Genomic DNA, 26,346 nt, shown 5'->3' with positions numbered 1-26,346 from the left:
AATGGAGACGGTCATGATGGAAATTGGGACAACAATTATTAAAGCATTGTGTAAGAATAAATAAATAAAGGAAATCCACCTCTTGTGTGTTTCATAAGCATTGCATCACTTCTAGGTGCTCCGGTCTCCAGTCTGCATCCCACTCTGCTGGATCTCAGAATAAATGACCAAAGTTTACTTTTTGCATTTTCTTTTACTGACTGGTACATGTTGACGGCAGACTCTCCACCTCATAATTTCCTTGATTTTATTCTGTACCATTGGTGTCGCGGTTTCCTGTTTTCTCAGATTTTGTGCGTACACCTTTGTCAGAGTTGCCGTGGAGGTAGGAACATTTTCCTAGCAAGTTTGGTTTTTATAAATCCCTTTATAAATAAAGTTGGCTATATTTGGCATAGGCCGGTTTTTGTACCTACACCAGCTTTATAAATGAGGCCCCAGGTTGTGTAGGAGACTGTGTGGGCATGGCTGAGTAAAAACGTCTGGCTCACCAAAACCCAAGTGGTCCAAAGTTGCTTTGTAGAGATGTACAACTCTTATAGAAAAGAGTTCTGTGCTAAATCCAGTTGACATTCTATTGGGGGGCCCTGCAATGAACTGGCAACATGTCCGGTGTGTGCCCTATTGCTCGCATGCTAATTGCTGGGATAGGCTTCAGCTTCCCTGTGAACCTGAATTGGACTAAGCGGTAAATGTATGGTTAAATTCTATTGGGGAATTTGTCAAAAAGCACCTGAATCCTCTGATCTAATGAAGAGATAACTAATCAGACTGCTATTTCTGGTGATGTGCATCCAGTGCATCTCGTCATTGAGTACTACGTTCAACGAGGGTGATGAGAGTGTTGTTCTGTAGGAGTGTATTTCTACAGCAGTCTGAGCTTCTTCATAACACTGGACAACTTTGAGCAAAAACCTTTTCAAGAGTTCTCTAGACCTCAGGTTGGTGAAGGTGGGTTTTCCAACAAGAAGACAACCTGAAGCACACTGCCAAACAACAGATTAGCAAATCTGGCGACACCTGATGTTGTTTTGGTGATCCCATTCAACCTTGCAAGTTTCTGGTGGAGGTATACAAGTACCTTGGAGTTCAGCTAGACAACAGACTAGACTGGAAGTGTAACACAGAGGCATCTACAAGAAAAATGAACTATTACTGGTTTTATTTAAAAAAAAAAAAAAAAGAGCAAAACTGCTATGTCGTTGAATATAAAAATAAAGTATTTTTTTTATATTTTATTAATGTCATTTTATGAATTACTTCAAACCAAAACAAAGGTTTGAATACTTATGTCACTTTTTAAAAATTATTAATAGTTGTACAATTCATTCCAATAGCCTTAGGTTTTTAATTCAGAGTTGTGTGTCATATTACATGATGACCTGTATCCATTTGAAATGATTCTAAAATATAAAATTAAAAGATGTGAAGACTTTCCATCATTACTATATTAACTTGTAAATCATGTGACAGCTTCATATGTAATACCTTTTTTTGTCTGAGATGCATATCTTCAATTTACAAGCAGTAGACGCCAACATGCAGGATTGTTGATGCTGCACATGCTGTTTAAGAAACCAAAATATCCAGTAAGTATATGAATATGAGGTATAGAGGAAAATTGAGAAGCTATAAATTTAACTACTGTTAAATTAAATGTGCCTAATAAAATTACATTTTTGTTGACAAACTGTGGCCCGATGGTTGAATAAATGATCATGACAGGCGGATTAGATGAAACTTTAATGATGCCTATTGGAGGTTGAGCTTCTGCTGAAGCGGACAGGTAAACGCCAGTGGAAAATTAGGCAAATAAAGAGGTCTGAGGATGATGCAAATAAATGCATTGACTCAAATAAATTAAAAATAATAAACAGATCTAAGAGTTCATGGACAAATCTATTTGAATATATAGATGTAAAAAGGTTAGTTTTCTTTGTGTTTACTTTGTTCCTGTCCAGCCTAATTAAATTAACTCCTACAGCGATCGATACGGTTTCTGGAGGAAAAGTACTGTTGTCTTTATGAGGGTCTATTTAAAATAATTATGATAATGTTTCCAAATATATTTAAATACTTATTTATGCAAAAAATATAATAGTTTATTAAAATATATGTCACTGTTCAATATACTTCAATTAATAATTTAATTAGCCTCCTGTAAATTATTGTCCAACTAAGTCTGTGTCCACAAAATACCTCTCTGTAGATGGTAGTAGCTTCTTTTAGCAACTATTCTAAAAGAAAGTGTGTAATGTACCTGCTTACTGTTATTGTGATTTAAATTTTGAGTGTGATTGCTTTCACTGTATTTATGCGGCACATTTACCTGATTGGTGGCTTTATAAATTACCCCAAGAAAATCCATTTCATCATAAACCAGAGCATGTTTTACCATTCCTTAAACATGCTCAGTCCTTTTCAATTCAGTTTTATGTATATCGTGCAAATCCACAACAATCCAGACTCTTAAAATATCTAATCCAGTCCAATAATTTAAGCACTTTTTCTAAACAGTTTCCTTGTACGACTGCAGATTTCTATGTATGATGCTTATGCCCCGCCTCCATATATTACCACCTACTTTTATGGTTGAGAAAAAAATTCATGTATTACACAGAACTTTTTAGTTTTTTTAAAGAGTCATTTACGCCATTTTTCTAACAACTTTTTTTTCTGACGACACTGCTTTACATGGACTGACGTGCATTGGAACAAGCCTCGTCAAATTCAATGCAACTGTAGCTACCTTGCATTTATGCTATTGAAACTTTTTATTCAGACACGAGATATGTGGCTTTATTAATCTGTTAAAGCTATAGCATTTAATCATTCATAGCTGCATGTTCCTCACAGCTTCACAGAGACATGTCATAACTGTGACAGACTGCTGATGTTTTCCATTTTGAGACTGTACAACACATCCAGTGAATATATCTTGAAAATTTAGTGAAAAGCTTTCTTACAGTAACATGTCACAATGCCATGGCAGTTCATATTAAAATGTCCTGTGCTTTGTAGTTATTAAATAAATAATGAAATAAAGAAAGAAATCTTTATGTTATAAAGTTATGCAAATACATTTGGGACAGTTCTGTTATATATTTGATAAACTCTACAAATTATTATTTTCAAAGGAGATGCTATGCTTTGTGTTCGAAGTTAAATAAATTTTACATGGACTGATAAAGACTGTCTTCACATTTGTACAGAAAAGCATAAATTCCACTCATTCAGACGTGATGTTGACACGTTCAGCTGATGTCAGATTAATTAATATATTATTAAAATAAACAAGTGTCTGTTTGACAGGGGCTTAAGGGATTTTTCTTTCTTTTTATGAGGTTTTTATGAAGAAACTGAGTTGGGATGGGCTTAAAAGTCAGTCTAGTTCACCAGTAGGTGAGCTAAGCTAAAAGCTCCTCAAATGGAAGCCATGAGAAGGGTGTCTGAAACATCATAAACCTCAAGAATTTTATTGTGATTTGAGCAAACACTGTATATAGTGAATTTAAAGCACATTACCTCAGTATCAGACAGCTTTTTTTTTTTTTTTTAATACTTTATTTTCTCAAGCGCAGAACATCCATGTTACTACACACTGCTGTCCATTATAACACCATCATACAACATCAGGCAATTTAAAGAAGCTCTACAAAATTTTGGCAGTTTTTTTTTAGTGATGTACCCCCTAACAACAGCTAATTTGGCATCCTACCTTTGCTCTGAGCTCTCTCCAGACAGTAAGTCAGTCTGATGTTGCCTTTTATCTTTATCTTTATGTCTCTTTCTCTCTTTTTTTCCTCTCTTCCTCTGATAATGTTCTCTTGCACTAGTTGTTGAATCAGTTGGTGTGCATTCAAAACAGCCAACGACGCAGTGCGTAAAGTAAAACGTGGTTGTGACATGACATCAACATCCCAAGAGCAAAGGTTGTGACTTGCAGTTTCTATGCTTTTTTTATGTGGACCCTGTATATAAAAATGTTTTCAAAATGTTTGTTAGGAAACCTTTCTGCTCCTCCAATCTAAGATCTGACTCTGCCATATACTACAGGTAAAAGAAAAAAAAAAAGCTTCTGCTATTTTGGCCATGTTTCAAGGAGCTTAGTAGGTTGGTGAAGTGAGAAATGGGGCAATTTTTCAGATAATTTTCTACTTTTCATCTAGACAACCACAATTTTTTATTACAACCCCATATGTTTTCCCTTTCTGGCCTTTAGTTAGGATATTTATGGCTCGTCTGCACTGGATTTAAGAGACTGTAACCATTTTCAAGATTGTGCATGACAATATTTAAACCAATAATCTCTCAATTAAAAGTCACATATCACTGTAGGAAGGAAAAAGTAGCTATTCTAACATTTTAAGCCTATTATCATTAAATTCATGGTTTACGATCTTTCATTACATTTGCCTCAGTACTTTCTGTAGTTTTCCAGTATTTTCTTTAAATTTTAACTATTTTAATTTTACTGCTTTATGTCAAAGTTTGATCTAAACTATCTAATAAACATTTATACTTCCTATTATTTTAAAGTGTGAATGAACTATAAAACTAATGACCAGAGTTCAAATATTAAAGAACCTTAATTTGCATGTTTCAAATGAGAAAATACTCGTTGGCACTAACATTTCTGTTTCTTGGGATTGAGAGAATAAATGACCAATAAGTACAGTGTGTACTCTACATAAAAGTAGTTCAGTTGGAGACGTTAAATGAATTAACAATATACATCAGAATCTGACAAGCACATAGCCTTTAGCACAGCTGTGCCCATGTCGTACTCAGTGTGCCCCACCCTTGTCCTGAATAACCACAGATCAGCTTATTGTGGCTTTGTTAATAGGGGTGAGATTTATTCTGAGGGGGCTTTCTTTCTGGGGGAATCCTTAGCTTTCAATACTTCACAATATCCCCCCCTGGCTACTCATGTTCCTGTCTGTGTTTCCAACAAGGCACTGACACCCCTCCCCTCCCCTCCTGCTGCATCCCTTCGCCACAAGAGATTCCTCAACACTGGGCGCCATGAAGCTGATAGGAAAAATCAGCAGATGGTGAAACATTTTCTGAGGGCATTTTAAGGCACAGTTCCTAACATCATTTAACTGGCATTTTCAATGTCCATCTTACTTATTTAGCATTTGAATTCAAGTGTACATATATCTTAAATAAATCTTAAATAAATGGGCTGTCATATATCATATTACAATATGTATGCACATGCACAGCTTAATCCTACAGCCATTCCCTGTGCTTTTGACCAACAGAAGGAGCCAAAAAAAAACCTCACTAAGCCTATTAATGTGTCCTGGTTGCTCTCCAGTATGGGCTTGCTTGTTGCCATAGCAACCAGGACTTAGATTATTGCTCAGTTAGAGAGGCATGTTGCTGTAAAAATAAATATAAACATCACCTTGTAACCCTGACCAGTTCTTGTTATGCATAGCAGCTTATCTCACTTCTCATTATTAGTAATCAATATAAAAATATTCTAAAGCGAAGCTCTACGCCAAACACTCAAATTTCACTGTTGATCACTCGGCGCCTGCAGAAGTCAACAGGCGACAGTGCTCTCCATCTTAAGTGCGGATGTGTGTTAACGCCCAGTCAAGCTGAGGAAAATCAAAGGACACTGAAAGATTAAGGAGGTCAGGTTTTCAGCTCTGCCAAGGGAGTCGGTGTAAAACACTTTATCAACCATTAACTACCATGGAAACAGAACAAGCTGCAATGAAAAACTGTGAGATATGTTACTTGTTTTTGGACATGTTCAAATGTCAAAATCTGACACTTTTTTCCCAACAAACTAGCAGATTCCTTTTCTTTTTTTTCTTTTTTTTTATTTTAACCAGTTTTTGGTATGTCATTAGCCACTGTATGGTTTTTCCGTCTATAGTTTGAATGAAACTTTAACTTAATGTAATGTAAGAAATTAGTCTTATGGTCTAATTGGGTATATCAGATTCAATTTATTACATATATGCTCCACACATAGATTACAGAGCAGCACCATACACACTGGCCTGCAAAGGGGCATCCCAGCAAACTGCAGCCCAGAGTCATTTGAGGATGTAAAGATCATATCATTCCAGCATTGTCCTATTTCTCTATTGAAAGCACAGGCTCTTAGACCACAAGAAGCTAGGCAGTCTGCCAGAAACAATTACCATCCTGTCATCTGTTTTCACAGGCTTCACAGCTCAATGCACTGTGCATCCATGAGAGCTTAACGTTTTAGGACCTTAAGAGTGAGTCCTGTGGGTTTAGCACCAGAAACACTGCCATAAGTTTACAAAAAAAAAAAAAAAAAAAATCACTAGAGATGACATTGTCATCTGTTTTAGCAGCTTTTGTGTCATGGGTCAATTACTTTGAAGCAGTTAATGTTAATGATCTCTCTGGTAACTTCCTGGAGGGCATTTCATTTTACACCATCAGTTTTTAACAAAGTGAGTACCAACAACATGCAGTTATTACATAAATTTAGTACATAATCATGTAATTTATGTACAGCACCATGAATAACATGAATGCAGTAAATAAAAACAGACGACGTGGGTTAACCCACACATTCAGTTTTTATTTTTGTCTTGTCTGGTCACAAATATGGTGTAAAACCATATAATTCAAAGTATAAAATTTAGCCTCACAGTTGGTTAAAGTGTGCACAGTTTTAGTTTTTTTAATAATAATAATTATTATTATTATTATTAAATATTACGTTGTAAGCACCTGTCACACCACAAGTATGATTCCAAGTATGATCTCCATTTTTTTCCAACATACTATCACTAAATGAAAGCCGTAAAAAGTGGGGATGAAAATATTTCAGATTTATTCTATGCACAACTTTGTCTTTCTTTTGATGTCTTAATGGGACTTGTGGAGGTTTGAGCTGCTTTGAGCAAAGTTTCCTTGTTATGTCACCTGAAAAACAAGAAGAAGAAAAAAAACCCTTTCAGTTTTTAGTTATCATCATCATCATATTAGTAACATCTTTAAAAGCAAAACCAATGATTTAACTTTCAGAGTCATCACAATAATGTAGAAATATAAATCCAAGTTAAAGCCGCAAGCGGCGATGAAGGCCCTTACAGCTTCGGCCCCACTTCGGCCCATGACCTCCCTGCTACGGCACTCTCGCCCTTACCTGCAGCTTCGCAGGTGTGTGCAGCATCACCTGTCCATCCCTTATGCCAGAGTCAATGCAGCACCTGTTTGTGTGAAGGCCATTAAGTTGTTTGGAATCATGAGTGAGTGAAACGAGGCAGTATAGTGATGTTTTTCTGATGAATGCAGATCATTCAGAATTTAAAATGAGTAATCACCTGTTGCCAGAGAGCAGGGTCATAGCATTGACTTTGGTGAGTTGTGGGGCATGTTCAGGCACCCAAAAAAGCAATTCATTCAACCGAAGAATAACGATAAGAATACAGACAAAGAATAATTCACTTGCACTTCAATAGCCCTTTGCACCGCCTTCAGTGCTTGGGCCTGGCAACAACTGAGACATTAAAATATGTACCTATAGGTCTACAGCTGTATCAAAGTTCAGCACATGACACAATGCTTCCACCTACTGGTAAAGAACAAAAACAGCATAAAAATGAAGTTTTAGATTCTATAACATTATTTAAGTCATGTGATTCCAAATACATTAGAATCCAGTCAACACAATGATCTGAATAAGCATATAAACACATCACTGCATGAAGTGATTTGTGCAATATATTAAAAGAACACAGTTATGTGTTCAGATATCTTTATTGGGTAACCAAAGAGCATCTAATAAGTGTGCCTTTAGTTCCTCAAGAAAATGAAGGAGACAACTTCAGAACAGGAGAAACTGGATTAAAGATCCGTTCAGTTCATAAGTTCTGTAGACAGATATTGGCCCCCAAAGGAGAACAGTAACCAAGCAATAGTTTAGACTACGAATTTATGTTTAAGGAAATAATAAAGGGGCACATGTTGTCATTTAATTTTTAGTTTAGAATTGAAAATTCAAATTAATAGTTAAAGATTCCTTGAACTTCATCATAACTAGTCAGAATTGTGTATGTGAACCTTACCCCTGGGCCAACAAACATCAGCTGTCACAGTTGAGAATGTGATGGTAAGAAAATGTCATGAAATGAAGAATGTATATTTCTCGCTGAAAGACCTCTTTGTGTAAAAGTTTCAGAGTGAAAAGAAAACAAGTCTCACACTGTTTTTATGGTGGTACAGCACAATTTTTCCTGTTCAAAATTCCAATTTAGGATCTATTACATTTTTACAAAAAAACTAAAGATACCTACAATTTAATTTAGATTAGTTATAAGTTTAGTTAAAATATCTGTAAGTAGAGCTCTAAATAGGATGATGCAGATGCATTGAAATAAAGGTATTAAATGTATATCAAACTAAATGTTGACTTCTCCTCAGTAGATATAAATAATGAGAAACTTAATAATGTATAGCAAAAGTGACAGAGTTGAGTGACTGCATATATCTAAATGGTTTTTTTTTTACAAAAATTAATAAGTAGATAAATAAGAACAAGGCTTGATGTGCTGTGGTACATCCTATTTTACAATTAACAATTAAATGTCAGTTATTCCACCACTGGAACATCCACATAATAGGTGATCCTTTGGCAAGATTAAATTAAATTTGCAAATATTTGTCAGTATTATCCATCAATATTTGTCAGGGATCACACAAGACTTTGGTTTTATTTATTTGTGGTTGTTTTTGATGGAAACATGTTGGATGGTTTAGGTTTTTTGGCTGCCAGCTGTCTTTGTGCAGACTTCACTCAACTGCATCCTGCAAGTAAACAGAAGAAATTTTTGCAGCATCTTATTAAAACTACTGCTACTATCTTAAGGTGCCTCTTGAGGAGGATTTGTGCCTTCCACTGATGTTTGTTTATATGGGGCTTGACTTTCATCTCTGTAACTGTCAGATTGTTTTTTATAGCCTTGGAAGCTATGGAATAAGCCAGTGAAGGCCACAGCTTTGGCTGCTCTTCATTGGAAAAGTCTGACTCTTGCCACTGATACGGTAATGTAATGATTATATTGTACAGCTTCATGTATTTTACATATATTTCAACCCTCAAATTAAATATATTTGGGTCCATTCAAAGAGCAACATTACAGATGGTGCAATCTCACCTACAGTTATATAAAATATCATAAAGCTCCTGCATTAATATCTCAGGTTGTTGCATCAGTGGTCTTTATCATCTAGTACAGTTTATGTTTTTCTATAGACAAGAATAATAAAAAAAGGTACTGATCTGAATGTGGTGGGAAACCACTTTGTGATTTTTGTTCCTTAGGCACATGTAGCTTATGAAAATATCACAGTGGTTTACCACTGGGAAACATCTCTGGAAATGAAAAACCAGCAATGCAAAATTAGAATACTGACTTTTCCACTGATAGCGTTTTTTTCTTTTTATCAAATCAGTCTTTCATTTGCTCCTAATGTCTGACTAATATTTGACAATAGTGTATGGGTGAATGAGATTTTAACCCAAGGTTAAATATGGGAAATAATACTCTAAAAAATAAGGAGTGAGTAGGCTAATGTTCGACCTCTAGAATATATTTTTATATATATTTTGAGACATTTCACCAAAATATCAATTTGGCGTGGCTTTTGGTAAATGTATGCTAATTACACCTAGCTATCATTTACCTGGTTATTCACTGAATACTTTTTAAACAAAGGTTAGCATTTTTTTAAGGCCTGTAATCTTTTGAAAATATTTCTTTTTTTATATATCTAAATATATACATATAAATATGTACCTGTGCTTGCTGTTAAAGGGTTAAAATAAATCAAGGGTTTGGAACAACTCCATGACATCTCTTGGCAGTCCTGTTTTTTTTTTTTCTTTTGGACTTCTTTTAATAAATGTTGCTCTGACCTTAAAGAAATCTACAAACCTAAATGTTTCTGTCCTAGTAAAACAATGTAATTCTTGGAATCATGATTGGTCTTAGCTAATTAATTAGCTATTAAAACTCAATGTTCTTTATTTTCCCCACTGGCCTTTTGTGTAGATGTGTAGATGTTTCCATGACAACAGCAAGACTCTTTAATTTTGTCCTGTGGCTGCACCTACAGTACCTAACAATGTAGGTCTCCTGCCCTCTAGTGGATGTAACACTAACAGAATTTCAGAGAAGAAATGCATTTATTTGTTTCTTTTGGTCCCCATGAAACTTCATATACTTTTCTAAAAATATAAATTAAATTATTTTAGCTTTTTATAAAAACAGCAATGACATAATGAAACAAACCAAATTACATGTTCAAACGCAACTTAAGGTTTGATGTGATTACATGTAATATGGAAATGAAATTATTCAATTGGAATATTATGTTATTTATTGAATAACATGCAGTGCTTGCTTAAAAAAAACACGCTTTACAGTTGTTACAACTCAATAATTCATGCTTAATTCTATTAACTGTCTGGGTAGGTGGGTGAAGGGGGGGTGAATAATTATAAAAAAAAACAGGCACAGACAATTTACTACAAAAAAAAAAAAAAAAAAAATAGAAAAATAATGAGTGAGCAAGATTTTAACATTACTTTTAATGATCCAGTAGTGTACAATGCTTTAAGTACAAAAAGCATAAAACTCACTCATGCATATATTGTGGTCTTCATATAATCTTTAGTAAAGTTTTTATTATGCAAAGTGCTTTAGTCTCTTGTAGCTGTTTTAACTCTTCTGAACACACAGAAATCAGAAAATAATATATTTGTTTTATTACATAAACCATAAATCATTTCAGGGAATCCTGAGGACCCGTTATGGCAGCATCCTCCTTTTCATTCATCCATGTCCTTGCAGTAAATAGACATGTCTGCTGTTGGAAGTTATGCAAGCTGATCACAGCTTGGTATTGTCAGTTGCTGCTCTCTGGCTTATCAGTATTAATTGTGTCATGGCTAATATAAAAAAATTAGGAGGATTGATTTTCATGGCATTTTTGTGGTATTTTGAGTCAAAAACAAGTTTCTGGAAGTCCCATTTAGGTTGACAGTTTGGTTATTTTGCCTGTCATTGGTACTGCAGGTAGGTCTTGAGCCTGTTTGGCAGGGGAAGGTGGGAGAGAAGATGGAGTCTGTCACGGCCGACACAGTTTCTGATGCAGTGACGACACAACTGGCTCAGCAGTCGAGGTGTAGCTATAAAACATGAGACAATGAAAATACATTTATCATGTTATACTTGATGACAACTTTAATAGAGGTAGCTCTGAGAATTATTATTTGTCCTTTTATCTGAAGCTAACTTAGACAATAGATTGGGGACTAGCCAAGCTGAGTCAGTTTGTACCTTCGTAAAGCAGGAGAAAACCCTCTGTTATACTGCTGGGTGGAGCCACATCCACTGGTCTCTGAAACTCTGTGTTCCTGGCATTAATATCTGCACCAAAGTCCAGCAGCAGCTTCACTACAGCTGTGGAGTCTTTTTCTGCTGCTGCATGTAAGGGTGAATCCAAGGATCTGCCTTTCTGTACATTTGCACCTGTATGAGGCACAGTTAGATTATCCATTTGAGAGATATACAGTATATACTTTTTTCCTCATAATTAGAGATAATACAAGAATCATTTCACTGTTTACAATGAAATCTCAGTTTTTCAGAGGCTTTTGAAATCCTATAAGAATGCATTTAGTTTGCATTTATTTCCTCATGCGTCTGTTACATGTGTGCTTTTGCCCATGCATATTCATAAAAGACTTGTGTTTGTCTGTATGGATGCATAAAGATCCACACAGAGCTGCTAGCTGACCTTCCCTCAGGAGTTTCCTGGCACACTCCAGCTCCTGGCAGATGCAGGCAGTATAGAGCGCTGTGCCCAGGTGAGGAATGTCCATGTCCACATCTGCCCCCCAAGTCACCAGGGCCTCAACACAGCCATAATGACCTGTATGTAATGAAGCATGAAGACAGCAATCAGTAAGTGACAATGTGAGATAATTTTCCAAGCTGTGTACGTAGGTCATGTTGAGATTTATTTTTCAAAGCTGTTTTTCACACTGCAGGTTTGTTAGGAAGGACATTGTGGCACAGGAAAAAGACACAAATACAGGCTGAAAGATAATATCAAGTATAACTCATAATTTGGAGGATAATTGAAGGGTGAAAATACTGGAAATCATCAGCTATAAGAGGCTGTCACTGAGGCTTTTTCATTGGCTGAACACCAGAAAGGATTTTATTAAACTAACTTGTGACTTTGTAAAGACAGTGTCTGACCCTCTTACATTGGCCAGAAGCTCACTCTGAAGTGTGCAATATTTTGTCTTGATATACCTTTGCTGGTCGCTTCGTGTATCGGTGAAGGATGGTATACAAGGCTCTGGGGCTTTGCTCCATTTTCCAAAAGAATTTCAGTGCAAGCCACACTGCCCACTGTACAGGCATTGAACAGAGGGGTGACTCCATCAATTGTAGAAGCATTGACCTGTGAAAACATTTTCTTTTTTATTTTTATTTTTAGTCCTTGTTTAACCATGCAAGTTGACTAATAGCAACAGCCAGAGGGAACAGTTGAACGGGACCAACAATTTAATCGCTCTACAGTGACTATAGATGGAGAGCAATGTGTAGCTCATTTGTTATCCCCACCCCGAGTTCCCCAACCATGGAAATTACATTTGACCTGTGCGGAATGGCAGCATTAAAGAGTTTGCAGGCCAGTATGTGACTTACATTTGCTCCTGCATCAATGAGAGCTCTAGCACAAGCAACATGGTCTCCAACACAGGCCTCATGCAGGGGCGTCACATGGTCTATAGTCAGAACATTCACATTGTGACCCTGGAAAAAGAATCAAACAGCCACAGAGATTTAGTGGAAATAGACATTTTAAGGGGTCTTAAGCAACAGACGACCTGCCGGTCAAAAAACATCAATTACCAGAACATTAACAAAGCTTATCTCTTACAAAACAAACCCATCCTGCTCATCTATGATTGTCACTAATTCACAAATTGAAGGGATTAATAAGCCTGCTAATTAAAGCTTCAAACTGGAGGCTGGTTAAGAGCTAATAAATCACCATGTGAAATACTGTAATGATATCGCTGGTTTGACTTGAACAAGACATACTTGATATTGCAGCACAGCATTCCCACTGTGTGCAGCACAAGAGCCAAGTGGTTTTAATGCACTCCCTTTCTGCTTCATTTTAAAAATGTACTTCATTGTACATGCAATCAGATAGCTGTTTAACCCCTCCTCGTATGCTGGAAAGTTGTATGGTAAAAGCAGATGGGTAGAATAACCTTGGACAAAAATGGCATTTTTCCAATGATAGCTGCATGTTAGGTATTTAAATCAGATGTGGACATTTGGCCTCCCTCTTTCGGTTTCAGCTTTTAAAATCTATTGTAGCGTGGATGGGCCTTTACAAATCATTAACCTGTCGCTATGAAATATATTTAAATAAATGACACTGTCAGACTGGATATTGCCAGTTGGCTCTCAGACATAATAATAAGCTAATTATGGATGAGGTAGGTGAAAGACAAGTCAAATATGACTTTTTATCTTATTAAATATTCTGTGACAATAACTGCTCCTTGTGAAGAGAGCCAGAAAAAAGGAGCTACAGACAACTACTGCCACCCTGACACTTATCCACCATCTCTTTTCTGACAGGGTCTGCAAAGGTACTAAACCCAATTTGATGGCACAAGAGATGATTTCAATAAACACTTTGCTTCATGTGTGCAGATGTAAGGACGCACAATAACCTCCTCTGAGATTGTGTTCTTTTCACCTGTAAAATGAGGGTCCTTAGGGCCAGGAGGCGGCCCTGACTGGCAGCATCATGGAGGGGTGAGCGATCTGCCCAGGATCCTGGGACAGGAACAAGAATTCAGAGCAAGCTTTTTTGTCATATTTATTGTTATTTACTTGATTATGTTATCTTTAATTCTCTACAGTAATATAAAGAGCTGGGCAAACTTTTTCCTTTTATTATACATCATATAAGAAGTCATCATTCTGACATATATATGTATATATATATATATATATATATATATATATATATATTTGCAGCCACTTCATCTGCATTATCCCTTCAACCATCAAGTGCACCTGAATCAATGTCCAGAATTACAGCTGATGCGTTCCACACCTCATCATCATTATCCTCTTCCTCCATTTTTACTAATAAATTATAGACAATAATTAATTATTTCCTATGAAAGTCATGCTATTTTATTCATGCAGCCTATTTTCTTGACTGACATTGATCTGAAACACAGATATAAAGGACCAGCTAAAGACATTAAACAGCTTTCTCCTTACAAGGAAGACCATATCTACAGGACCGTGACTAATACCCTGAGCTTAGCTAATTAGTATTTCCTTTGAATGATAGCTACAAATTATGTTGTTGTCGTGTGTCTCTCTTGCCCCAGAATGTGTCTTCAAACCGCTTGTCCCTGAGAATGTGAAGTGTTGTTTTGGTTGCTGTGCGAGTGTGACATAGCTGGGAATGGAAACTAGGGCAGGATGATTGTGGGGGAGGGAAGAGAAGGATATCATGACTGTGTTCTATTAATACATTAGGGAGAAAGAGCTGCTGGGCCGGTGGTGTCTTCATTTAATATTGAATGTACACTTCAGGATTCATAAGTGGCTATTAAGCATGAAATGAAAGAATGACTTCTTTCATTCATATCTGCAGTAGCTTATTCATCAATATGAATACAATTATGGCTTCTATGGATACTTGATAAATAAAGCAGTTTTACAGCTCATGTTTAAATGCAGAATGTGTGTGTAAACTTGGAGCCCTTGCATTTGATTCTTGAGATTATCTTTTACATCTCAGCTTAATTGCAAAGCTGAGGTCACTTAGTGTGTTCTGTTAATTAAGTTGCATTGTTGTGCTTCATATTTGCCTTTATCATACAAATAAACATACATCAAATCATACGGCCTTCTGAAATTAACTCCTTCAAGAAATAATAATAAACGTCATTTCAGTACATTCTTCTCCAAGTACTCACTGTGTTGTTGGCCATAATCATAGAACTCTGCTGATATCCGGGCAGCTTCTTTACGGTTCCCACGGACTATGTAGAAGTATGTAAGTAAGTTTAGAGAAATTTTAACAAAGAGCTTAAAGCAGAACAGTGCCAAGATGCTGAGGTAAACATTGGACAACTGGACTGCGAAGGGCTTGTTGGTGAGTTCCGCTGTTGGATCTGACATTTCCTCTGGCACGTTACAAAAGAGCTTTGGTTATGATGAAGGCAGGATCAGATACCACTCCAAAAAGCACAACAGTAGCCTACTTTTGATCCCAGTGAACTGAGTGGTTGGCTTGTCCTGAGAAAATGCAGGCTGGAAAAAAAATGCTCAGCAGCTGCTGCTGTGTCTGAGAGCAACCACTGTAATGTTATTATACATGTGGGTGTGGATGGTCACAGGATATATAAATGTCCATCTTGCCTACTTGTTTCAGTTACAAACAAGGCAATTTAGTTTAAAACTGTTTTTAAATTAGAGAATAAGTATTTTAATAACACAATTTTTAGATACATTTTGGACAGTTTAATTTAGATTTAAAAATAATTGAAGAAAAGAAATCCTGGATATGAACTCATGCTTGTAATAAATTCTGATTATTTTGAAAATTCTATTTTTTAAAAAATCTATTTTAATGCATCTTACGAACTTTATTCCAGGAAACTGAATTAAAAATCTAATCCACAAGACCAAGAAACAAAATCAAGTAGTTTTATAGTGCCTCTGAATAATATAATTTAGGAAGTTTGAGGGGCTAAATTAATCATTTAACTGCAGTTTAGGTGTAGTAATTGTTTTAATTTACTCCTACCTTTGCGGTGGTAGCAATGTTTGAAACGCCTCCGCATTACGGCGCATGCGCCGCACATTACTTGACGCCTTTTCCGCGAACATTAAACGCTTCTTACTTCCTGTATGAACTTCTGGGCGTTTGTAACAAATGTCTTGTTGTCTAATGGGTGGTTGTCAGTTGTTTATATTTGTCTCATATACTGTGGGCGCACTCTTCATCTGTCTGTACTGCGGAAATGTGAGCTCGAGCGAAGCTCGCATCAAATTAAATGACTCTTCAGCTGACTTCGAGACGTTCACAAAAAAGTTTAACCGTATGTATGAAGTCGACGGCGAAGAATTTAACCGTCGTCATCTGTATTTTCAGGTAAGAGACAAGAAAAGAAGGTGAGAGTGATATAAGGTTAAAGAGAAATAGCCAAAACAAGTCCTCACTTGAATCGTGAAAGAGCGAAAGTGTACGTCAGTATAAACCACGCCCACCCAAGCAGGTGAACAAATGTGTAAAAAATGAAATGTTTACAGCTTATTGGGCCATAGATTAATCATTTGTCATTGATGTGTAGCGTTTGTACGTCTTGGTTAATTAAATAAAAATTGTTTTTTTTGTGTGTGTGTGTGTGTAACAAATGCACACAGTGAAAATGAAAGAGGGTTTATAATTTACATGTTACTGCTAGATTGTTCTGCTTTGGCCTTATGTTATATTGTCTACCATTATGCTTCACATCCTTGATAGCATTTTGATAATTTATTGCAAGAATTTCAACATTAGCCATTTATTGTGTTAGCTGGACTTGTCTATCTCCTTCTGCTGCCTTTCTAGTCAGTTTAAACTTGTGTCATTTGTGTTATTGCAGAATGCTGCAATGCGGCATATATACCTGAACTCATTTCCCACTGAGCCACAGTCTGCCAAGTATGGCATCAACCAGTTCTCTGACCTCTCACAGAACGAATTCAGGGGCAAGTGAAATTTCTTTTTTTGTGTGTATTGTTAGAGAATGTGAGGAATTGCATGTGCTGTGTTTTTGTTCAGGGAGGAGTTTTAAAAAAAGCCAAAAAACACACAATACCTTTTATCTAAATGGCATAATTCAGTTTATTCACTTTTCCTTAATTTGCCCACAGTATTATTTCAAATGTAACTGTTGGCTAGAAGAACACTCATGAATCTAGAGTCATTGCTTACCTGCATCTTTTTATCCATAAATGGCTTTGAAAGTGCATCTTTAATCCACAGACCTTTACCTGCGAGCGATCAGCAACAGAGCCCCTGTTTTCTCTGGACTAAGTATAGAAGGGCTTCCGGCCAAATTTGACTGGAGGGACAAAGCAGTGGTGGCACCGGTCCAGAACCAACTAGCAGTAAGGCTTACATACACAGATGAGAGATACACACATCCGCTATAATAGTGAAACCACCATCAGATGAAGTGAATGACATTAATTATCTTATTATATGACAATGTTCTGCTGGGAAGCCTTTGGTCCTGGCATTCAGATGGATTTCAACATGTAGCACTCACCCAAACGTTTAAATACAAGCTCGATCCAACTCCTGCGCTCTCCAGTGTGCATGGGTGGGAAATGTGGTGGTTCATCTTTCTTTTATAAGTGACAAAAACAGTTATTGAATAGCTGTGACTCACCAGCATAAACAGAACACAGGTTTGAATGCTTAATATAAGGGAGCTCTATAGTAAGTTGTGATATGAAATGAAAATAAATGTGTGAGACACTCACACTTAATTCCTGCAATCTGGCTTCAGTTCTCCATCTGCTTCCCCAATTCCTCCTTTCTTTAAGAACACATGCGTCAGAGTTTCCATACAGATGCAGGCATTTTCACATGTCAAGTTTATTTATTTTTTAATATCCCAATTTTTGTTTGGGAAGTGCTGTATGTCATTTTTACACCCTGTTTTGTACATACACTGCAGTAATAAATAAGGCCCTTCAGAATGCTGATCAGCTTACTGGTATAATGAGGTTAGTAGCCTTTTAGTTCTTATTAGAAATAAAATTTATTATGCCCACTGATAGATGTTTCTAATGGTGCTTCAGTTATAGGCAAAAAAGATTTTAAACATTGAAACACACACCTTTTCAGAACAGTAATTTGTACTTCGCTGCCAGAGAGAAAAAATAAATAAATAAATAAAATCACAGGAAAAGGCTTCATGTTTCCGAACAACACTTACCAGCATAGGGGGCATCTTAGGTCATGATTGTCTTGACTAGCTGTGATGCCAGATTTATGGTGAGTGCAGAGAAAATTCCCCCTTCAGAAGATCAATTTTGGTCCTCTAGTGTTCAGCTGAAGGTCAAACATTCAACTGAAGTAGTAATGAACAGAAAATGTATTTAAGTGGAGGGGGACTTCAGTGGTTATGGAAAAACAATGAGCTCAGGGAGCAGAATGGACCAAGGATACAAAAGGGAGAGGTTTAGTGAGATAGAGTTGTTGCTTGTCCTTTATAAGGGCTCACTTTGTGCTCTTTTTGTCCTTTATCTCTTTAGTAAGTCAGTTGGCTGCAGGGCATGATATTTTTCCTGTAAAACTCTTATCCCAAGGGAGAGAAATAACCTATACAAGAAAATGGCGAATTATAACATAGTATATACAATATTTCATTCTCTTGAATTCAGGATAAAGTTTAGCGCTCTTCGGGGAGGCTATAATTGAACGCATACCAACCAGTCAGCTTTGCTGCAATTTATCTGCCCAGATTTCTTATTGTCTGGCTCTGTCTGTGGATCTGCTTGGGCTGAGTTCCCACAGCAGATAAATGGATAAACAAAAAATAAAATCCAATACCATCCACACAAACACAAAATATCAAGCCACTTACATCTGGTAAATTCTTCTTGATTCAGTGTTTTCCTTTCCCTTGATTCTTGTTTTATTGCTTGAGTGCACTTCAGTGCTTTAAAGACTGCAAAGATTAGCTTTACATTTTGAATGCTCAACAAATACCTACCTACAGTCCAGGAAATGTCTGAATTTGATTTCTGTATTGAGCATAAGCCATGGAAATGTATATGTATATTTATATATGTATACATATATGTATGTGTGTGTGTGTGTATATATGTATGTATGTATGTATGTATGTGTATATATATATATATATATATATGTATATGTATATGTATATATATATATATGTATATATATATATATATGTATATATATGTATATGTATATATATATATATGTATATATATATATATATATATATATATATATATATATATATATATATATGTATATATATATATATATGTATATATATATATATATATATATATATATATATATATATGTATATATATATATATATATATATATATATGTATATATGTATATATATATATATATATATATGTATAAAACGATACCCAAAGCGCTTTACATCATACTTCACATTCACCCAGCGGAAGCTGCAATGCAAGGTGCTCAACCACGACCCATCAGGAGCAATTAGGGGTTCGGTGTCTTTGCCAAGGACACCTCAACATGAACCCGACATGGCCGAGGATCGAACCAGCAACCCTCGGGTTACGATATAGTTCTCTTCACAAATTATGAGCAGGAATTAAATTATGTACTCCCAGTTACTTCCTTCTCCTCCTTTTATGTTTCTCATTGCTTCAGTAAAACAGTGCAATCTGATAATGCTGATACCATAGATGACAGTGGAGTACACAAACTGAGGCAGAAATGACAGGTTTTACTTCGAAGATGTTTCTGTCAGTAGATGGCAGCAGAAAGCAATTAGTTACAATTCATTCAGACAAGTCAGATCACTGAGTCCCTGCCTTGGAAAAAAGCATCCAGGTCAGTGAAGGCACTTGATCAAAATATCTTTCAATGTCAAAGATTTAGTTGTAATCAAAACTTCACTATGACAAATCTTTATCTTTTATCTAAAATTTGAGTTGTTTATTAAAAAACAGGTTGAGTGATGTTCAAAGACACAGAATTAATTCATACAGTAAGGTTGCATTAGAGCAGATCACTCAGTATGATAGAAAAAAAAGTATGATACTGCAAGTTGTAGCTAGGGTCATAGCCTGGATTCAGATCTAAATATTTATTTATTTTATTTGTCTGTTTATTGTAATTTGCAGTGTGGGAGTTGCTGGGCATTTAGCGTGGTCGGTGCCATACAGTCAGTCTGTGCTATCAAAGGCTCCCAGCTGGAGCAGCTCAGTGTGCAGCAGGTTCTGGACTGCTCCTTCAGAAATGAGGGCTGCAATGGAGGCTCCCCAGCTCAGGCTCTGACATGGTTAAAACAGGTAAATTGATATTTCTATATAACAGGTTTGCAGGTCTTGCTTCCAAGATGATTACGAATCTTAACTAAGCTTTAGCTCCGTATACTTTATATGGACTAAAAATATAGTCAATATTTGTGTCAGTAAAGCAACTACTTATACAGGAGTTTATGATAGTCAGCAGAATAAGATTGCTTTTAACATATGAATTTCATCTTTCATAAATAAGTAGGTATGTTGTATTCTGATAACATACCGACAATTTTATTTTCCCGTTTAGACCAGAGTGAAGCTGGTGGCTCAGTCAGAGTATCCATACAAGGCCAAGACGGGAATCTGCCATTTCTTTTCCCAGTCACATGACGGTGTTGCCTTGAAGAACTTTACTGTGCATAACTTCAGGTAAAAGATACATCTCTACTAGTTGTTAAAAATGAATATAGGCTAGAAAATTTATGCTGTATTAAAAAATTTTTTATAAAGTTTTAACTTCATTTTCTTAGAGAACCAAGAACAGAGGAAAGGTGGTGTGGGACGAGTCCATTCTATTCTACTTTCTATTGTACGGTCATTTAGCAGACGCTTTTATCCAAAGCAACTTACATTCCAATGGCAGTGTTTATTTTTGTTCAGTAGCATAAAGTTTCCTGACTCTGGGTTAGCTGTTTTAAACCAAAGGTTACTTTTCTTTAATCACAAACTCAAGTATTCCTTATTTAGTTTTGAGCAGAACTGCAGCTTCCCACATGACATGATCATTTCTACTCTACTGATTCTTAATCTTGTGTACCACCAGATTAGCTTTGCACCCATCATAAAAGTGAAATTAGCCAATCAGGAGTATATTAAAGTGTCGTCTGACTGGCTGAATGTCAGAGTGGAGTGGCAGAAGGGTGGGGAATGATATATCAGAAGTTTACCGCAGTTCATATACAAATGGAATAACTTTTACAATCATGCTGTTTCTAAGCATGACACAACCTTAAATATAGCCGTGCGCCTTTGAGTCCGAATTGGTTCCACAACATGAAGGTGAACAGCACAATGAACCACCACAATGAAGATTACAGCAGGGCTTTTCTTTTTGGTAAATGTACTCCTTACCTACCGCTCTGCATCTTTAGGGCTTGTGTCGTCTTTAAGATCCTCACTGTATATATATAGTTTTGTATGAACACTCACCATTCACTTTATTAGGTACATCTTAATAATACCAGGTTTGACCCTCTTTTGCCTTCAGAACTGCCTTAACGGTTATAAAAACATTCCTCAGAAATTTTGATCCATATCGGCATTACAGCAGCACACCGTCGCTGCACATTTGTCAGCTGCACATCCATGATGAGAATCTCTAGTTCCGCCACATCCCAAAGGTGCCCTTTTGGATTAAGACCTCTCGAACTCATACGTGTGAACTCATTATCATAATCTAGGAACCGGTTTGTTTTAAGCCTTGTAACGTGGTGCATTATCCTGCTGGAAGTAGCCATCTGAAGATGTTACACTGTGGTGATAAAGTCAACAATAGTACTCAGGTTAGCTGTGGCATTTAAACAATGCTCAGTTGGTACTACAGGGCCCGATGTTTCCATAGAAAATATCCCCCACACCACTAAAACACCAGCTGCCTGAACCATTGATACAAGGTATACTGGATCATCATGTAACATAAATGCTACATCCTCCTTGATTACACGATTCCAGTAAGATTTTTTATTTTCTGTGACTGATGGTGAACTCCTGCATGCATTTAAGTCACACAAGAAACACAAGGCTGCAAACAGTTATTTGATGCTTTTATAACTTTTGAGCATTTTGGAGTCGGGCCTCAAACAATCTAAGCCTCTTTGACTTTGGACTCAATACAGAGGAAAAAGACCCACCAACATGCAGCAAATCGCTTCAGACAAACTACTCGGAAACAGAAGGACTGTCTGCTTGGTTGTAAATCTGCATGTAGCAGTCATCTTATGTGCAAAGAGGAAGAATTAATGACTTGCCAGGGCAATGGGAGGATGAGTGATAGCCATGGCCCAGTGCCGAGTGGTTTGTGATGCCACCAGCTGGCCTGCTCTTCCATCCAGACAAAGGGCCTCATAAGCCTGTGCTTACTAGGACACAGCCATGGGCAGCTGTAAAAGGGAGAGTTCAAGTGTCTCACTCAAGAGAAGATTTGATCTGCGGCTGCAGGACCTTGGAGGTCCAGCAGGTGACCTGGATAACCAGTCATCTTCATCTAAAGCGAAAAACTACTTGGAAAAACTAATAACGACTCCTCAAGCAGTAAGTATGTGATCTTTTTTTTTTTTTTTCCTTTTTTTCCTCCCCAAGACACACAAAAGGATAAACATTAAGAACAACACAAATCTGCTGCTTTTCAAGGGGTCTGGTTTGTGATGCAACAAAGAGTCTTTCATGTTCTACCTCTACTCCCAGCTGTGAAAACCATCATGTGCACATAGGGACCAATGACACTGTGAAGCAACAATCAGAATTTCTGAAATGAGTTTTTATTGATCTATTGAACGTGTTCTGCTTGTTTAATAGTGTGGTGTTTAATACTGGCCTTCAACTACCAGTTAGAAAGGGTAGTCAGTACACCACACTGTACTTTCTGTGTACTTTCCACAGCCATTCTTCTTTCTTTTTTTTTTTTTTGTTTGAACTTTTTTCTGGCATCGCAGACATCTTTACGGACTTAACTTTGAAGTAAGATAGTTCCTCTTTTTGTTTGAAATTTCAGCTGCACTTATCTGCTGTCCTTGTCAAGGCCAGGAAATATCAAAAAACAGCAGTGAGACCAAACGTGATGTATTAGAAACGTTGAATAAAAGACACCACCGCACCTGCTAGAGAAGAGTTTAAAACATGAGAAATACCAGAGCCAAGCCCCCACACAATGAGCAAACTTTCAAGATGTTTTGTTTCCCACCCTTTTACACCAAGCAGAGCAAGATTTAAGAGTTTCATTAAAAGACAGTGAGAAACTCAGCTTTACTTCCAGTAATTGTGAACTTGATAAATCATTGTGTGGTCTGGAAAACTTACGTTCATTTAGTGCTGCTGCATGTTTTATGATTTATCCAAAATTCATTTCTAGTCAGTAACTGGAATTAGACTAAGTCAGACTCAAACACAGTGAGGCTGCCGTTTCCTACTGTGTTGCATATGTATTGATGATTTAACATGAAAAAAATGCATCCCAACTTTAGCCTCTTGTGCATTTGAGTGATTGGTTTCTATAGTTCGTTCTTATTACCTCTGCCCAAGGCAGATTTCATGTATTCAGCAACTTCAGTTTGTTTGTTTGTCTGTTAGCAATATAACTCAAAAAGGTATGGATGGATTTTGATTTAACTTTCAGGAAATTTCAGAAATGGGATAAAGAACAAGTGATTACATTTAAGAGTGATTTGGATCACCGCCTGGATCCAGTCATTTTTAAAGGATTTTTGACTATGAGGAGATATGGGTAATTTAGCCGTTACAGCTTCTAATTCAAAAATAACGCCCACAATCATTAGCAAAAAGAAAAAAAAAAAAAGAGTGTTTCTAGTTAACTTTGCCTCTTCGGGGGGGCAACTTGTAGCTTTTTTTTTTCTTATTGTGGCATAACTACATTTATATTTTACTACTGGTTTGCATTTTTTTCAGTATTTATTTTGTTATTACTTTATGCTATTTGACCTCATTTCATTCTATTGCATTACAATTTATTTCACTGTTTGTCTCAGAATGGTGCCTGAATGTTTTTCATTACTATTTTTCTTTGCACTTTGAGTTACCCGTGTTTGAAATGTGCCATAGATACAGGCTTGCCTTGTTAAATACATCTTAAAAGTAAAGCAAGTAAATGTAAATGTCAATTTCATGCTGCTACTCGATTTGCTGGTGTACCCTTTTCAACAATCCACCAAGTATGAAAATGTCCCTTTTGACCTGCCCCTGTCTTCTGGAATTGGATGCCTCAGCGAGGAGGAGTCTCATCAGGGGGCCAGGTCTTTACTGATGCACAGCAAGAGACAAACATGATCATAAAGTCAGAATGACTTTTCTGTACATTTCAGCACAGACGCATGTTTCATGGACCCTATGTAATGAGCCTAGCAGTGTATGGCATCACAGATACCCCCAGTGGGAATCATCTGGCAAAAGGACAGGAAGGGGTGACGGAGGGGAGCTGCATATATATGGCATAAAAAGGAGAGATGTGCAATGCTTGTTGAGAGCAAATGTTCTAATGAGGAGATATCTAGAGAGGAGATTGATTCAAATGTAGAAAAGATGGTGAGAAAAAAAATTGAAATGTCAAAATAATCGTTCAGTGTTTTAGTGTCTTAGCCTTATTGCGTCTGACTAAACTGCATTTTGTACTTGAAAAAGCAATTTTATCACCAGGCCAAACAAGCAACCTGAAGGGGAATTGTTTATTTTTCCTTAGTGGTCAAGAGGAGGCAATGATGGGTCAGCTAGTGGAGCATGGTCCTTTGGTTGCTATTGTGGATGCTGTCAGCTGGCAGGATTACCTGGGAGGCATCATCCAGCACCACTGCTCCAGCCAATGGTCTAACCACGCTGTTCTAGTTGTTGGATATGACACTACTGGTACGAGCTGCCACTACATCACCATAAGAAAGAATCATAGTTCAGGAAACAAGGAATTTCATATTTTACTTAAGCTAAAACTGTTTTAGGACAATGAGGTAAACAAGGGAATGTGAAAGTGATATAAAATAGAAATATACCTGCCTTTATCACAGAAAAGTGTAACCTTGTGTAGGTGTTGGGAAGAAGGCAAATGTAGTAAGAAAATATTTTAAAACCTACTTAACCAAGATTGTATCTCTAACATCACATTTCTTTAAATAGCTAGTTATTTTCATGCTAACAGTAGAAGACATTTTGGATGTTTCCAGTGTAACTTATTTAATATTTTTCTTAATATGTATTGATGTGTGTTATTCAATCAGTGTTATTTGCATAATGTTTTTATTTAGAGGAAATAATTAATTGAAGCAGAGTATTCAGTTGGCATGTGTCATTTTAGTGTTTTAGTACTTCAGCCTGTTGCTTAATGCTGTTTGTCATCATTAGCAAACAGTAGAAATGTACTTGGTCTCACGTCATGTACCTGAGGTCATGTTTGTTTAGAGGTTATATAATGTTTTAGTTTCATGTTTTAGTTGGATATAAACAATTCATTCCCCTTTACTCTGTGAATGCTGTATGTGTTTTTATGTTACAGGTGAAATTCCATACTGGATTGTGCAAAATTCCTGGGGAACTTCATGGGGGAATGAGGGCTATGTTTATTTAAAAATTGGTGGCAATATGTGTGGTAAGTTCATTATCTCATATCGTCTTACACATCCTTTTGGGACATTTGTAGTCCTGTCTGGTATTGCCTGGGGGATTAATCATTGTGCCTTCTCTGGTTTCTCCTCAGGTATCGCAGATTCTGTGGCTGCTGTTTTTCTTTGACAAAAGCTTGTAAATTGTAACCTAAGTCATTGTATGGGCTTGTGTGATGTATTGTATGTGGGTGTTTACAAGTGCCAAATTGAAATCAGTCATCCACTTTCTTTGAGTGTCACTTTGGATAATGATTTTATTGAAATGTTACTATCTTTTATCACTAAAGCAAAATAAATCACTTCATATGTTTGCAAATGTTAGATTATAACAGAGCAACAGAACACTTACTGTACAAAATATGTCTTATTAAATACATAAAATAGATAAATGTTATAATAATAAGACAATTATAACCACAAGACTCGTGAATTCCTCTATACAAAAAATCACCTTAATTACTACATAAATATATACAAAATTAATTCAGCATCATATAGAATACTATACAAAATATATCCATAACAGCTACGTCCCTGGTATTATGTACACATTTTATTTTTTATATTATCATATTGATGTGCAAATAGTTCAGTTTAGGTTGTTCATGTTTCATATTATCTACACTTTCTTCCACTTAAGCCTCATGTCAGTTGTCCAAAATGGACCCCTTTGACTTCTTGACACATATATGTTGCATTTTATGTAAAAACCCACCAGCATTGTCCCAGCACGTAAAGTTTGATCACTTCTCCCACTGATTTGTTTGCCTCCAGGTCAGTCAGTGTTCATTTACATAATTTTATTGAAAGAATATCTAAGCAGCTCTTATCAAGGAGACATCTGC

The 26,346-nt window shown here is 36.4% G+C and overlaps 2 protein-coding genes across 2 annotated transcripts; one reads left to right on the top strand and one right to left on the bottom strand.

Moving 5' to 3' along the window:
* Positions 1-10,556: 10,556 nt before the first annotated feature.
* asb5a (ankyrin repeat and SOCS box containing 5a) lies at positions 10,557-15,570 on the bottom strand. The gene is made up of 7 exons (XM_041989822.1): positions 15,050-15,570; positions 13,807-13,886; positions 12,735-12,842; positions 12,336-12,486; positions 11,812-11,946; positions 11,352-11,543; positions 10,557-11,200 (listed from the first exon to the last, which is right to left on the bottom strand). The coding sequence occupies exons 1-7, from the start codon at positions 15,252-15,254 to the stop codon at positions 11,073-11,075; spliced, it is 999 nt and encodes a 332-aa protein (XP_041845756.1). The 5' UTR covers positions 15,255-15,570; the 3' UTR covers positions 10,557-11,072.
* A 361-nt stretch (positions 15,571-15,931) lies between these two features.
* On the top strand, positions 15,932-26,285 carry ctso (cathepsin O). The gene is made up of 8 exons (XM_041989821.1): positions 15,932-16,230; positions 16,724-16,829; positions 17,107-17,231; positions 20,001-20,168; positions 20,428-20,549; positions 24,589-24,752; positions 25,393-25,485; positions 25,594-26,285. The coding sequence occupies exons 1-8, from the start codon at positions 16,012-16,014 to the stop codon at positions 25,626-25,628; spliced, it is 1,032 nt and encodes a 343-aa protein (XP_041845755.1). The 5' UTR covers positions 15,932-16,011; the 3' UTR covers positions 25,629-26,285.
* Positions 26,286-26,346: the final 61 nt, after the last annotated feature.

Source organism: Melanotaenia boesemani, chromosome 7, assembly GCF_017639745.1.
Source record: "Melanotaenia boesemani isolate fMelBoe1 chromosome 7, fMelBoe1.pri, whole genome shotgun sequence".
Classification (NCBI taxonomy): Eukaryota; Metazoa; Chordata; class Actinopteri; order Atheriniformes; family Melanotaeniidae; genus Melanotaenia; species Melanotaenia boesemani.
Note: the sequence above shows the minus strand (reverse complement) of the source record. Positions and strands in the feature narration are given on the sequence as shown.